General features: G+C 42.7%; 1 protein-coding gene across 8 annotated transcripts in view; it reads right to left on the reverse strand.

Annotated features, from left to right (window-relative positions):
- SEMA5B (semaphorin 5B) overlaps positions 1 to 16,679 on the reverse strand; it is a 267,706-nt gene that overhangs the window by 6,606 nt on the left and 244,421 nt on the right. For all 8 annotated transcript variants that reach the window (XM_083865131.1, XM_083865130.1, XM_083865129.1 and 5 more), the window contains one exon: positions 14,982 to 15,187. In XM_083865131.1, the coding sequence (XP_083721257.1) occupies positions 14,982 to 15,187 (206 nt within the window). The remainder of the gene's footprint in view (positions 1 to 14,981; positions 15,188 to 16,679) is intronic.

The following is a 16,679-nucleotide window of genomic DNA, read 5'->3' on the forward strand; positions in this document are numbered from 1 at the left end:
GAAGTAAAAAAGGGAATGTCATGCTTCGATCCCAGTCACCCAAAGAAATACTGAAGTAGTGTGGCCAACAGTCTGCTGCTTTGTGCTGGAGGCTGGGAAACAAGGAAGCCAGCCTCAGCCCTCCAGTGCTTGCTGTTTTTCCTTGGGAAACCAAATTAACTGCTCTGCACTTCCATGTCTTCTGACCCAGCTTGAGAAAAACAAAGTTTGAGATTCCCTGTAAAAAGGCACTTTACTAAGTACTACCACTGAGTATTTGGGAGAGTTGCTCTGTGGTGTTCACACTGGCTGTACATGATGGCTGCTGTTTCCTAGTGATGTTCCTAGTCCAGGATAGCCACTGCTGGCACTGTAACTCCATGGCCACAGCAGGAAAGGCTGAGTCCCACTGCCACAGTTTCTCTGGACTCTCTTGAAGCTGGTCCAGCATCCAGGCCTTGTCTGGGTTGGTTAAGATTCATGACATGACAGGACTGCCACCTCTGAAACTTAGTGAGATGAAAATCCTGACCTGCAATTGCTCAGGACCATCTTGATCTGAGGACAAAACCTCAGGACTCAACTTCTTTGGCTTTGAGGTAGAAAATCCGTATGAGTTTTAACATGTTCCACAGTATTTAAAACTAGCCCATTACAACAGATTTAGCAATTAATTAACATGATTTTCATTTTTCCTTCTCTCTCTTCTTGTGTTTATATAATACTTACTCAAGAAAAACCCCACAACTGGTTATTTGCTCTTTTTGGTTTTATTTTTGAAGGAGGGCTTATATCTTAGGGAAATACCTCATAAAATGGTTTAGTGGAATTTATTATGCAATTAGCTGCAAAGAATTTGTCTCTGGAAATGCTGCGATGGCAGTACTGTCCTAAATCAGCATGATCAATGTGCACTGCCTTAACATTTCCCCCCACAAACTTATTGTCTGTCTCTTTTTAATAAACAGATGATTAGGTTCCTTGGCACTAGAAATTGGTTGATATGCTGTAGAAGGGAAATTAGGCAGCAGTGAAATTTAGAGATGTACACAGACACACTCATGCATTCACTGCAGGAGAAGAGGTTGCAGTTAAATCTCTCTAGGTAGATTCCTGTGCTGCTTTACTCAGTTGTAACCCCTGCTCTCATCCCACAGCTCTTAACAGTGACAGTACAGAGATGGCCAATAACTTTGCTTTTGGAAGGCATTTCCCCACTGCTGTATGAGTTATGCCATTGAGGTCAAGACCCTTCTGACAGCCTGAACTCCCTGGAGTTCCTGTGGGATGGGAACAGCCTGCTGCACCCATGGATGCCCCAGGAAATACTGAACAGTCCCAACAGGAAAGGCGTGAGTTGTCACCAAAGCACAAATACAGCCTGTCACAAAAACCAGTGGCGACCAGACCCTGGCTCTCAGCCCAACTCCTGCCAGTATCTCATCCCTCAGCCCCCTGAGCCAGGTCCCCAGTATTTCCAGGGCCAAGAAGTGCTTCCTGAAGACAACATCCAGCAAGTCCTCTTAGAAGGGACAGTCCTTTGGTGCTTTTGCAGGGACTTGTGAGTGGCTGCAGCAGCTAAGGTGACTGAAGTAGCCCAGCCAGCACTAGAGCTCAGGCTGTCCTCAACAGAGGTTTCAGGGAAGAAAAGAGACTTGCCTTTGCAACGTGAGCCCTCCTGCACCACTGTCCTGCACCCTCCAGAGTGACAGATGTGTCAGTCATCTGAGCACCTCCAGACCCTACTGATGACACTTTTCCTGACACTCAGCCTGTATCTTCCTCTTATTGTCTGCTTCCTCCCATATCAAACACCACTGACTGCCCTTGCCAGCAACTACAACTATTTACAACTGCCTGCTCAGTAAGCAGAAAGATCCAAAAGCCTGATCAATGCTTACTGCTGCAAATTACTTGTGGCAAAATTGCTGTGCCATATACACTATGTATTCCAAACACTAAGGAAAATGCATTTCAGGTCCTCATTTTAATCCTACCCTGCCTTGAGAAGAAAGAAGCTTCTGGTATTTGTGCAATCATAATATTCCACATAAAAAGTGAGGCCAGACTGAGCTAATGTGAAAACCTGTGGAATGTGCTTAGGAAAATACTCCATTCAACTAACAATTGGTTCTTTTACCTGCTTCCTCCCTTACAGTATGAGCCATGCCATCCTGGCATAGCTGATATAATTTGTTTCTTTTGATCTGCTCACCACTAACCTCAATTCAAGGGCCTGTTAGAAGAAGGAAAGTCACCAGCATGCTCTAACCCAGCCAAGTGGATCACTCAAAAGCAGGCCCAACTTCAACTGCTTGCTTTAAATGACACTTTACTAGGCTGCATTGGCATATGACCAGTAGAATTTAAAAAATCTCTGACCCAGGAACTTTGCCTTGTCAAACAGGGATGTTTTTAGATGGACTAAGATGGTTATGGCTTTAACAGGCTGTAAAAGAATGGCAGCTTGCTCCGTTATATGTGATCTGTCAACTAACCAAGAGGTCCAGTCTCATTGTCGGTGAATTGCGTGTCCATGCCAAGCACAAAAGAATCCTGAGTATTTCAATATTTATGGAATTATATGAACAATCTGATCACTCATGCAGTGTTTTTGCAGTTAGAAATGGAGCAGTCTGAGGGGAAGGGTCACAGATCCCTCAACTGTGTTGGGCTCTGCCCCTGAGCTCAGACCAGAGGCAGAGCACTCACATGCACTCACAGGCTGCTTTTCCCAGTTATAGCCAAGTGCTGGGCGTGTTAAACATGACTCTATCGTACCATATGCATACATTTAACTTTGTTCAGCTTTCTCCATTGATATTTTTAGCCCAAGCCATCATTCAGATTTTCCATTTGCTCCTTTTTCTCCAGCAAGGCCTTGCCACTACTTCCGCAAATTCTGCCTCTGCTCCAAATCATTAAGTCATTATCCACTGACCTACTTGCTTACATTCTCCCAGATGTATCAAAACATCTTTACACGTAACACTATGGGACTTCCAGTACTACTTCCAACTCCCATCCTACAGCTGCAAGTATAAGCTGTGTAAACATTTCTTACGCACATAAACAGATCAAATGTTTCGATTTTCAATATACGGTCATGAAAATTTCCAGCCTTGATATAAAAAGTAGATGAACATTTCCCCACTCCCAGTTAAAAGGCATTGCATGTATTTTTGAGAAGCTAAAATAAAAATGATACTTATAAAAGCATCTGATACTCGTACAACTAATACCAAAATTAGAGCCATAATGTAGTTCCCACAGGGTAACATATGATGGCAAGATTTCCTTAATCTGCTCATGTAGAAAACTCTCAGCTTTTCAGAGCTCAGCATTCTCTCCGAGCTCCAGATATTCCTTTCTATTTTGGGGGTTGTGGAGGAAGAGTCAGCAGGTTTCCCAGGAGTTTTGTAGGTTAATCCTCACCAGCTATGCAGCACCACAATCCCAGTGAAGTCAGTGAGCAAGGACAATTCCCCCCAACCTCACAGTTTCTCCACTATTTCTCTGTGAACAGGTATAATTTCACTTCTTCTACCACCCACCACGATACTTTCCTCTTTAAAAAGGTAAAAAAGAAAAGAACTTGGGTGACCTTCCCTGGGCAGCTTCAAACCACTTCTTTCAGTGTTTATGATTACCACCACTTCAACCTGTGAAGAGGCAGAACAATGCAGTGCAGACCTATCCATGGCTCATCAGAGATGTGCTGCCTGTGCCAGGGCTGCACAGGTTGGCTACACAGGTTTAAGTTTCCACCTGGGAAGTTTGTAATGTTGAACATCCCAGTGTACTACAGAGAAAAACTTCTCCTTTCCTTCACCACAGAGTGAGTGCAGGCAAGAAGGAACCAGGGGTAACAACTCCAATCACTGCTAACCCTGCTCATCCACTGTGAACACAGAGAAGGTCTAAAATCAGGGTCCAGGGAGCAGACAGCAACTTTATAGTCAACTCATTTCTCTTAGTAAATCCAAATGAAGCCCATGTGCATTCCTCATCCTTCTGCTGCAGAAATCAAGGACAACGCTCCTGCTGAACTCTGTCACACAATTATCCCTAAAAGAATTGAGGCAGCCTTTCCAACTTTCCTTGTAACAGCATCCAACAGACCTCCTGTAGCAACAGTGGGATGGCCATTACGCCCCCTCATTCCCCAGGAAAACAGAGGGATAAGGGAATTGTGCAATGATGTAATGAAACAAAGATCCAACATTTAGTTTCTTTTGAGCTCCTTTTAAGCTGTTTGCTTCTTGCAGTGAAATCAGATTGAGAAAAAATGCCTTTTTGATGCAGATCAGCTGTTTCATGGAGCTAGCCATGCCTTCTTGTTAAAGGATGTTACTTTTCGCATTGTAGGAACATTAGCCAAATGACTCAGGGTTGTGGAAATATATTAATATTATGAAACATTTCCCAAAGCTTGTACATCTCTGGAAGTACCAGGGCAGAGATCTCGGAATTATAATTAACCACTAAATTTGGGAATAATTAGCATAATAACTACATTTCAACAAAACAAACCATACAACTAAAATAACCTCTTTTGGCAATAACTGACACCAAGAAAATACATGACGTCTGGCCCACCCACATGCTCCCTTTCTTCTGATCAACTGGATGCCACAACACTGCTGTGCCTCTCGAGCTAAGAATTACAAATAACCCTGGAAAGATGGAAAGTTGCCAGAAAGACCTTATGAGACCCATGTATTTACTCCAAGCTGGGAGTGATTTTTAAGACTTGAATGATTCCCCTTTTTGATTTTTCTTTAAAATTTGCTTAGTGTCCTATGCCAAGCAAACTATCTCACCTGATGCTTTTAAAAAACCTCTTAATCCCTGCCCACATGAAGTCAAAGGAAGCAGTGGCCAGAGTTTATGTATTGAGTTTTTTCCTGATGAATTCAATAAAGCTGTTTGCAGGATTTACAGTGAAGTGTAGATGTACAGATGAGGAACCTATTTTCTATATAAGAAGGTTATTCATCTCAGAAAGAGATACAAAAAAATCCCACTGGGACTACTAAACTTATGATTGCGTGTTCTTTTTGGATGGAAGCTTACCATATTTTTAGACTGGAGATTCTTTGTTCACTGTTATTGGTAAATAAATTAAACAACCCCCAAATGACGGCAGCATCTGTAGATGTGCTCAGGTTGACAATAGAGCTAACATCCAATTATCAGAAAATGAATAGCCAAAGTTATCTATAGCTGTTTGAAAATAGCTATTTTATCCTTGCACTTAGAAGGGAGTGAAGTTATATTACTGCCATTGTAAACTTATAAAACCCTTCTGAGCTGGCAACATAAAGGACCATTGTCAGAAGGATGCTTTGGCACATCTCTGACTTCAAGCACATGAGTAAGATGGCAAAAGAAACTGCATGTAATAGTAAGGCAAACTGAAGTATTTTTCTCAGCTGGAAACTGAAGTCTGAGGAGGTCATGGAAATCTTCCCACTGGCAAGTGCAGGTGTCTAGCCTAAAGCTTGCAATTTAGCCCCAGCTTGCCTATGATTTGCTGGTGGCAACATCCATGACGTGGTGTCCAGACACAAAAGAGGAATCCAAGGGTGCCCCAACTGCTTCCCAATATAGCTGGTGCACAGGATATAGCAGACATGATCTCAGCTGTGTGGGAAGGTGTAAACTGTCTCCTCACTGCACTCCTGTGTCTTGGTGAATGCCCCTCCTGGGCGCCCCACGCACACAGGAGTGTTACTAGAGAGGCTCAGCACCTCAGCTACAGCACCTGATCCTGCACAGGCTCCACTACTCAGACAAATTCACAAGAGGTGTCATCATGGCCCTTTAAAACTGACATTAATGTCACTCTGGATGGTTTGGAGCATTGAGCTCTACTGGGCTTCTGCTGACGGTAACTAGTCTGGGGCTGTCTGGGGGGCAGCTCCCACTGCCTCACTGCACTCATACTGGAGCAAGCAGCCTTGAGCTTTTGGATGGCCTCAGAGCTGCTTGTTCTGCTGAATTACCAGCACAAGTTGTGCAGCCTGGTGCCAGCCCACAGTGCTGCATTTAGACTGAGAATTGCAAAGGTGTAACTGCAGTGGTGAAAAAAGAAGTAGTAAAAATAAAAATAAAAGTAAAAACTGGGCCCAATTTGCCATCTGTTAACTCCATTCAGTCTCTTATAGTCTTAGTGCTTTCCAAATTCTCCCACCCTCTAAATAGCTGCTTTTTGATTATTTTCCTCAGGATTGCTTTGTTTTCTCCCCATGTTGCCTCTCACCTTGTTATTTCCTCTCTACATTTGTAACCTCCTCAGGTCATTTTCCATTATTTCTCTACCAGTGGCTGTTTTTTTGACACACCTCCCAGTTTAATATCTTCTGCTCATTTAATTAACACACTGACTGCACTCTCTCCAAGCTCGTTAATGAAGATATTAAATAAAGCCAAACCTTGCATTACTGTTTGCAGTGCCCCAAACAATTCCTCCCCATAGCCCTGTTTGTTCCCATCAACAATTGCCCGATGTTCACAGTCCATTAGCCAGGTTTCAATCTCTACAGCAGCCTTCCTGTCCAAGCCAATTTCTATTTACACATCACAAGATTATTTAAGACACCAATACCACCCTCTTTCCTTCAGATGTATGGACAAGTGAAGCTGCATTTTTAACCAGCTGAGAATCTGCAGCTCAAACTCTGTGCAAAAAGCGATTATGTTTGATTTCTCCCTGCTCAGCATTAGGTCTTGGCTCAGCTGTCAGCTCAGCTGAATCACCTTTCATTTCATCAGGGTATGTGATATGTTGCCTCTCAAATATTAATTCAGATCTTCCTGCATATTAATACTGACACAGATTTGTTTCAATGAGTTTCCATTGCTGTAACTGAAAGCACAGTCAAGTCAATCCCATTTGTTTCTCCCGGTTTCATTCTCTATGGCCCTGACTGCCAAATTTTACAGACAGAGTGGGTTTTAACACCCCATTGATATGCTTGGTTGAATGGGGAAGGTCCAGGCGTTCTCTAGTGATTGTGGGCCTGTATGCTCACAGATGTTTTGTCTTATGCCCAAATCCAACTGATGTTTCCCACACAGACTTACTGGAGTTACTTGTGTGACTTTACTGCATTGGACTTCTGTAGCTTAACAGTGACTCAATTAGCAGGGCAGAAATTGGCCTGCTTTCTCACTAACACTTTTGTATTACCTTTGCAATTCGTGGCACTGGGGGTTTGCCTAAGGTCCATGATATTTGTAAAAGTAATTGGAGTTGTTCATTAGCTGGTTCTCAGAGACTCTGGGATACAGTCCATAGATTCCTTCATCCACAGATTTTCAGTTCTTTCCTTTATTCGCATGCTTTGTGCCAAATCTCAGGATGACATTAGAGCTGACTTAATAAGGATTCCCTCAGCTGTATGGGAGTGCAGGCAGAGTTACTCCTGTTTCCCCTATGCCAAACCTCTCCTGCATATATAAATGATGAACCAGGGAAAGTGGCTGTGGCTGTAGTGTTGCCCCAGCCTGTGCAGCCCATGCTGTGGCATCAGCCAGCTCATCCTGAGCAGCCCTGAGCTCTCAATGACTCTTCAGGATCGGGTGGTCATGGTCCAGAAAAAAAAAAGCTCAGGTGTTTCATCTGTCCTCACTCAGAGGTGCCAAACACTTTGGAAACTGAGCTCTAGTCCTGAATACTGACACAGCTATCTTTATTTTGTAGACACGTAGCTCAATTTCTTTATAACTCTACTTAAGAATCCACTATTTGCAAGTGGAACTGTTCAAGAAGAATAGCAAGGCAGCTCGTCTCCAAGTGTAGCAGAAAGGTTATAGGTTTTCTGGTATTTACTGTTTGTCTAGTATTACACCCTCCCTTCACTTCAGCTCCCTGCCTCTTTCATGGCTCTCTTTAAAGTCTTCTGCAAACACATAACTAAGTCCTCCTGCATATCTTGGTGGCGCTGAGGATTTCCTGGTTCAGCTCATACACATAACACTTCTAGCCAGAGCTTTAAGGTGACAAAGAAGAGAGAATCACCCCAAGCACCTGGACCAAGGGAGAACCATTAACTTATTTCTAGCAAATGAGGAAAGGTTATGTTTGAAATATTCCTCTGCTGACCAGTAGAGGGAAGTCATGTAAGCAAGCAGCAACAAGTCCAGTGCAATTTTGTCACGCCCATTCCTGTAGTTCTTCAATTAATTATTCTTCCAGCACAGCTGGGTGGGTGCAGGCATGTACATGTCAACCCCAGAGAAATTAGGAAAGGAGAAAATTGCAAGAAAAAGGTAATATCAGTCATTAGATCAATTAGTGTAGCTGGAAAAATCAGATAAGCTTTAGAACACATCTGTCTTCAGTTCTGAAACAGCAGCTCACATGTTCAAAAACCTACCAGATTTTCCAGCTACACTCATTGATCTAATTAAAAACAAACCAAAACTTGTCTCCCTACAAACAGATTGTCACAGCTGCACTAATACAACTCTAAAGAAAGGCTCATGTGAGCATCCATGATGATCTAGCCTGTGAGAAGGCAAGGCATGGACCATATCCCTAACCTGGCTGTAGGGGAGGTATGCCTGAATGTAAAGGGGGAGCAGAGAAGGCTGTCAATAAAGAGAAAAACGTGACAGGATTACTGTGAAGCATCTACCCACAGTGTCAAAATTTCTTAACATGGCTTAAAAACAAAAAGTCATCCTAAAAGCCAGACTCTCTTAAAAATGGTGGGGAAAATGGAACAGTGAGGATTCCCACCCTACAGGGAGCAGCAACAGCCCTGTGGAGGTGCAAGGGTTTGCATGAAAAGCAGATGGAGCAGAGACTCAATTCCCACTGGGGGACTGCTGTGAGCAGCTGCTTAGTATCCCAGAGGGAGCAGGAGCAAGGTAACACTCAGATCTGAATTGGCAGTCTCCCCTACTCTTAAATACTTTATCTATGCAAGTGCATATCTGTGATTCACACACAGCACCCGCTGAGCCCCTGCTGCCATGGGGTGGGGACAGCACCAGGAGAGGCACATCCCTCTCTGGGCACAATCATCCCAGGACAGTCACACCTCCAGGCATGCTTGACTGCTCAATTTGACTCAAGCCAATGATATAAAGGGAGAAAAGACACTAACAGATTTTGACTGAGACGCACCACTTAATCCTTTTTTCCCCATCAGTAAGCTCTCTTGCTTTCCCTTCATAGTAGGCATTATGCAAATCAAGAGTCCCCTGAAGTGATATTTGCAACTGCAGGATCATACAAGAAAGGGCACAATGCTTCTTTGCCAATTCAACCCCCTGCCCCTACTATTCTATTTCAAATAATACTGTACTCATGGTAAGTACTAAAAATACGTACTCTACCATTCAAGCACTTAATGTTCTTAAATGCCACTTTGTTCAAGGGAAATAGCCTTTGTTAAACACGAAATTCACCGGGAACAGAATTTATATTTCAATCTTATTTACTATATATACATACCTATATATATCTATCTATCTTTGTCCCCCAGTTGATTACATCAGCTAAGGCCATGCAGCTAAAGCAAATACTTCAGGGAGACTGCTGATAACTTCTTGATAACGTTGGGTATCATCAACCACTGCTATATGTGAACTTTACAGCCACTTCCTGGGGCTTGAATGATGCACAGTGAAAGGGTCACCGGGGGGAAAAAAGCCTATATCACAGTGCTATCAATGTATGTGCTGTGATCACAAAAAATAAACGGGTTAACCAATTTTAGTTGAAGTAGCAACACATCAAATTAAGTGGCAGGACACTGAAACACAAAGTTTTCCATGGAGAAGCAAACATCCTCAGAGACCAAGGCTGACTTTGACATGCACTTGACAGCTGTTTAAATAGCTTTAACTTAAACCACTGGCTGCCTCTTCTCTATAAAAAAAGGTGTGATTTTCAGCAGCAATGAAAACGACCATCGCCAAGAGAGAGACATTTAAAATCCATACTGAGATTCACTTTCCTATATCCTAAGCTCTACTTCTTTTTCACAGAATAAAATCACAGAACATTCTGAACTGGAAGGGGCCCACAAGGATCATCCAGTCCATCTCTCAAGAGAATGGCCCATACAGAATAACCTTGGCATTAAGCACTGTGCTCCAACCAACTGAACTAATCTTTTTTGCTAATTTTTGCAAGGTTGAAAGCCTCACCAAACACCCAGCTTGTTGTTTTATTCAGAAGGATTCATCTTCCAAAGACAGAATTGGTGTCTGTGTCTCAGCTCTCCATATTAGTATTTTATTGCCATGAATTATTTGGCATTAGTAATGAAGTGTGGATCACAGGGCCCAGAGTCCTTTGCTGGGGGTGTCTGCTCTGCATTCTGTCATTTGTTTCCCAACAGCATTGTTCTCACTTCATTAGACAATATTCATTGCAGCTTCTAATTTATACAGAGTTCAAGTGATCTACTGATTATTCCCCCCGTTTTCTGGTAACTGCATCTATATTTGCTGTATAATTTCAGGCAAGTGCAGGACTCACAGTTCTACTGAAATTAATGTGTATTGTTCTAATGTCCTAGAAAATTCAGATATCAAGTGATAGATCAAACACTTAGTTTCCCTCTTTCATTGCCATATCCTGCAATCTCACTCAGTTCTCACCTCATCTTTTCCCACAATAAATTTAATCCTTGACATAAATGACTGTTTTGCTTCAGTGTTTGGCCCTACAACAGCAATGCTGATGCCAGAGAAGATGCAATGCTCAGGTGCTTCCTCAGTTTATTTGAGGCATCAGTACAGAGAGTTTTACTGCATGACTCACAACTAAAGCTGTGTTGAAGGAAGGAAGGACAGAGGGAGGTCTGTCCAGCACAATCGCAAGGAAAATCTGCAGAATCATCATCAAAACCATCCTGCAAACTTATATTTCTCACTGATCCCATCTGGCCTGATCCAAAGGCCACTGGATTTTGGATTTGGACCAATATGCAGACGCCTTTGTCCAAATCCCGCGTAGAATAAAATGTTGGCTCTCTCTATTGGCAGAGGATTTAGCAATAGGAAGAAGTTCAGTCCAAACCCTTTCTCCATGTGTGGCTGTTCCAAGAGATCCTAATTCACAAGGGCTCAATCCTGACCCTACGTCCTCCTGCTTCTACTGCAGAATCATCTGGCTTTCCATCAGCACAGCTCTGGTAAGTAACTCACAGAAGGCATGGAGCAGCTGAAGCAAGATGTTAAAAAGAGGATCTCCTTGCTGCTTTGATAGTCAGTTATTATCTAATCGGCATGGCAGTACTGGGAAGGTTGTAGGTGGTTCTGTAACCCATCAAGCCAAAACGTGAACAGCAGATAATTTTTATTTCATTATGCTTTTGTTCTGCACAGTCTTCAATATTGTCAGAGTGTTGTTTGAACTTCAACCAATTAATGAAACATAAACTGCTTATTAGGTGACCCAAAAGGTCTCTCCCCTACAATCTGTGAATACCAAATCAAAATCAACGTGTTGCTGGTAAATGCATATGCATGAAATCTTTCAAGACATCATGGCTAAAATAGCTAATAATAAACCTCACATCATTATTGAGAAAGCAGAACAGGAAGGGAAAAGGAGCCAACAAAAATAAAACATGCTTCTGCAAAACACTGCCTATGCAAGTTAGCATCAGCTACATGATCAATAGGTCACCATTATGTATGGTATTTACATCTGATCTGCATTACTGCACTGCTGTGCTGAAATGGCCAACAAGACTCATATCAGCTAGCACTTGCTTCATTAAAATCTGCCTTCATATAAAATTTACCTTGATTTATGAGTTTCCATTCAGTGCTGTACATTCGAATGTAACACTGCCAAATTTTCTACAGTGTTCACCTGCTGATTGTAGAGCAGAGATACTTCAAGATGAAAACAAACTAAAGATGGTTGCAGAAGGCTTATTATTATCAAAGAATGGAAAATAACAGACTTGTGCATATGGCCAGCCTTCTGCTACCATCATGTCACTGTGTATTATCATTTTCTGCTACTGAAAAGTAGTCTACACACCCTCTCTTTCCTTAATCCTGGATTTGATAACTTTTATACACAGACACACACACACACACACAAACCTACAATTATTCTTTTGGTTTCATTAAAAATTGTTGAGGGTAGTTTTCTTGGTATCTTTTGAATAGAAGCTTATTTGGGTTTAGAATTTGGAATCTCAGGTGCTTCCACTTTCTATCACATGTACACATTTTAAATTCAGATAGGCCCATATCCAAGCTCAGTCCAATCCTCCTTTTCAGGAAGGTGAATTTTAGCTTCTCCATAATTTTAATGTTTATTTTGTGGCATCACAGTAAAACCACACATGTTCCTTGAAGACATGAAAAAAAAATCCCTCCTGACCCTTAAAAAGATCTGTCAGTTATTCCTAAATATAAACCTGGCTAATAACAAGTTCCATAAGTAATTACACAGCACAGAGCACACAGAGGCTTTCCTTTTACTTCATTAATGCTATATGCTTCAAGGGAACACTGAGGAGTGGCAGATTTGTAGTATGAAATGAGAAATTTTCAGCCAAGAGCTTAGCAAAGGAGAGGGAATAGAGAAGGTGAGCAGAAGGAAATACTCAACAGGGATGGAGAAAAGGAGGCTTCACTTGACAAATAGATTTTACCCTTTCTGTAAATCTCTTTGCCTCATTCACCACTCTGAAGTGTATGACTTTGAGTTCTTCTCAGCAAGTAGCCCCTTGCTCCTAAACATTTAGCTTTGGTCTGTCCAATGACTCCAGATTTATGCACTTGAACTCTTTCACTTCCTAACATTCTGTAAATAAGTCCCATCTGGTCTATCTCTCCTTGTGTCCAAGTCCCTTCTCCCCCCAGCTAAGTCATACAGTCTCAGTTAGCTAATGCCTTCCTTTAAATAAACCAGACTTTTCAAAACTTGATCTAATGCCTAAGCTCTTTATGTCCCTCGAAAGAAGACTCTAACAGCTGCTCACTGTTACTATACACCAGATCAAGTATTCAGAGATGGATCTATCAAAGAGGTCAACTCCCTCCTGACACTACATTAACTAATCTGCTGCTATTTTAAACTTTGCTTAGCTTTGTTATTACTTCTACTTCTCTGCACCACTTGACACAGACATCGTGCATTTCATAACCCATTTACCCAATTGATCAAGATCGTTCTGTGAACAATCTCATCCTTCTAAATTTTAACTATTCTGCCCATTTTAGCATCATCTGGTAACACATGATAGCACGGTATAAATCAGGAAGGAAATGTTAACACAAATCCAACCCTCTAACTACCTGCTTTTGGCCACAAAAAATAAATTTGTCTCTTTTCTTTATTGTTTGGTATTTAAGAAAAAAGGGAATACTCTTGCTCATTTCTTTATTCCTGCAAGCCTTTTTAATCTGGGTCTTCCTATTGACTTTGCCACAGCAGTTCCCGTAACTGAAAGGATTACTTGGAAGTTTGATGCTTCCAAGATCAAGTCCCTGTTCTTTACCTGTCTTAATAATTTATTACTGAACCTGTATATGCAGAGCGTGTAGAATAATATATCCCTTAGAAATTTTGTTAAAAGTCTGAAAATCCTGATATCTGCTGCTTCCCTCCTATCTAGATCAATATTTATTTAATTTTAAAAAGGAATCCAATTTGCTTGACATGATTTGCTTTCCAAAAATCTATGCTGACTTGCATTATGATGCTGGAGTCTTATTAAACTGTATGCAACTGTAGTCTTAAGCTTGCTAGCAAATGTGTTTTTGAGACCACATTTATAGGCAGCAGGATCCTCTGAGAGGCTGCAATGCCCAGCAAGGATTTCACCACATTCTTATTACACTGGTCAGTTATTTTCCAACTCACACTGTTTTCCTTTAAAACAGCAAAACAACACTGATCCTTCTCAAATTATTTGATGCAAGCTTTTTTCTGATGTGCATTCACACTACAAATCATAGCCATGTATCAGGAGTTGTCCTGTGCCCAGCATTACACAATTCCTACGTAGGAACAGTCCTTAACACTCGGGGAGTTTAGACTGTGGCAACGATCCCACCACTGATCTTATTGTTGGGTCTCAGTGAGAAGCTGGGCCAGACCAGCAGAGGCAGACAATCAAAATGTCAACAGTACGTAGCTGTATGAAGGAACAAGCAGCTGCAGGGCTTCCTTCTGGCTTGTGTTCATGTCCCAAATAATGCTCCACACTGTTCAAGTGACCCTAGGCAGGCTGCTCCTCCTGTGGTGACATGAAGCCCATCCACTCATGCCACTGCTCACTGCTCAGATCCCACACTTCATCAGGAGACTGATGCTCAAATCCAAACAAGTGCTCAGGGTATTGTCTGCAGCACCCTGCATCCTATTCTGCTCTGATAATGGGCAGTGCTCACTTCAGCAAGCCAACATGCCAGCAACACATGCCACTTCAGCAATCATCTCCTAAGGCTTCAGCTCCCCACTCTGCTCCTGTCACTGATTTCTGCACAGCTGCCTGGGGTAAGTTCTGTCCAGTACTGATAGAGGGGGGCAGAAACCTCTCTCTGCTTTCTCATTCACTCCAATTTGGCAGTTACCAAAGAATTTCCAAAATCTCGTCCTACCAATGTGCATTTTCCCAGCTATTTGTGCAATGAAGTTTCCATTTTTATTCTTCCTCCCCTCCATTTCCTCTTACCATGCACTAACAATGCACTGAACTGAGCTCTTACTGATTTTTTTTAGAGGACAATTTGTATACATTCAATAGTCAGAATGGGCTGGAGTATCTTGGTATGTACTTGCCAGACTGGCATTCATCAGGACTGTGAAACAGAACAAAATCCCACTGCAGTAATGAGGCTTTTTAACCCCTTTGTGACAGCACAGCTAAATGCCCTTTCAACCCCATGTATAATGCCATCAGCTGGGCACAGAAACACAGACCTACCCAGCTCCAACCATGACATGAATACAGAATTTATTTAGGCAGTATCAAGCTGTTTGTGGTATTTCTCCTCAAGTACCCTACCTTGAACTCCATAGGGGTGTACTTCTCATTCTTGGGTGTTGTGTTGCCCTTGTAATGGAGATGGTTGGGAGTGGTTGGGTGGATAACAGTGGACTCCTGGGACTGCCTCTGGCAGCGCTGGCAGTACACGTAAATCACAAACGTTAACAGGCTGGAGCCGAAGAAACAGGAGACCCCAGTGGCAATCAGATGGATGAGACTAAAACCTGCGAGGGAAATGACAAGAGATGCTATTTTTAAAGAACAGCCCTTTTCCCTCCCCTGACAAGACCACAGGTGCAAATCAGAGCAGTGACATCTCGGGATCAACATTAATAAGCTGTTGAAGCCAGAGTCTTACGTCCTAACATAAACTGACATAATCTCCCTGCAAATCAGTCTCCCCACTGCAGCTCTGCCTTGTGCAGTTTAACAGGTTCATGCATTGTTTCCTCAAAGCTCCCTCCCTGTCTCTCCTCTCTCCCCTCTATTGATATTGAAACTAAACATTATGTTAAGCTGACAGCTAAAGAAATGAGCCATACAAACAATGCACATTAATGGATTCCAAAGCATGTGCATGTCATGGAAATAAGGGGATAAAAATGCTCAGTGTTTCTCTGAAGGAGAAGGAAGGGAGGAAAAAGCCCTTTCTGTCGGCTGCCCAAAATGCCCATAGGTCTGTTTGTGGGGTGGGGGAGATACACATTCGTCCCCCTTGTAATCCAAGTGCGCTCAGCATTCTTGCTTATTCATGGCATGGCATTGCCTTGGTCTTGGCTGCACTACCTCTGAGGTTTATTTGTACTGCTAACAGTGAACTAGGGTTCCTCTGGAGAACAGAAAGATAAAGTGGACAAAGGAAAGGGGGGCAGTGCTTGAAAAACATTTCTTTGTTGGTTTTCTCCACAAATTGCAGAGATAGGAAATCATTTGCAGGCAGGTGCTGGCGGGGTAGCTACAGTGCAAACACTTCAAACAGAAAAGCTGTTGGACTATAAAAGCCTCCTGCAGAGATCTCTCCATGAGAGGTTGCAACAGCACCCTTCAAGGCCAGCACTGACCCCTGGAAGGAGCTGTAGCTGGGCATCCCACACACTGGGAAGTACCTAACTCACAGCTCTGACTGGTGAGGGAAGACAGAGTCAAACCGCACTCCTCATTCCTCCCTCACCTCACAGAGTCTCACACCTGTGGTAAAACCCACCACCACCAGATCTCCACTGACAACAGAACCAACAGTAGTGGCCATTAGAGCCACCAAGTTATCAAAGCAACCAGAGGCGTTATGGGATGGCAAAACTTTATGACCCTGTTGTATTTTGCTATGTGCAGGGGGGACTATACAGAAAAGAATCAACTATTTGACTCCAAATGCTTCTGCCTTTCCTCTGCCTTTGCTCTGTCATCTTTCAAACAGAAATGGCAGAGGCCCTAGAGCCCGAGGGGACCCCCTGAGTGCTGGCCCCAGGGCAGCTGTCCCAGGGGTCAGTCACATCGCCTCAGTGGTGACTGCAGCAGTAAATCTCCTGTAATACTTAAAAAGCCAATTCATTTGGACAGACTGCTGTGTTGACTTGACTGTGTGCAGAAATGGGGCTACTCAGACAGTGGAGGCTCATTCTTAGTCTGATCACGGTGTGCAGTTTTTTGGTGCCATCTTACATTTTAAGTGATATGCTTTTCAAATAGCAGATTCTGCCTGTTAGTCAATGGCTC

Source organism: Zosterops lateralis, assembly GCF_965231275.1.
Source record: "Zosterops lateralis genome assembly, chromosome: 7".
Taxonomy (NCBI): Eukaryota; Metazoa; Chordata; class Aves; order Passeriformes; family Zosteropidae; genus Zosterops; species Zosterops lateralis.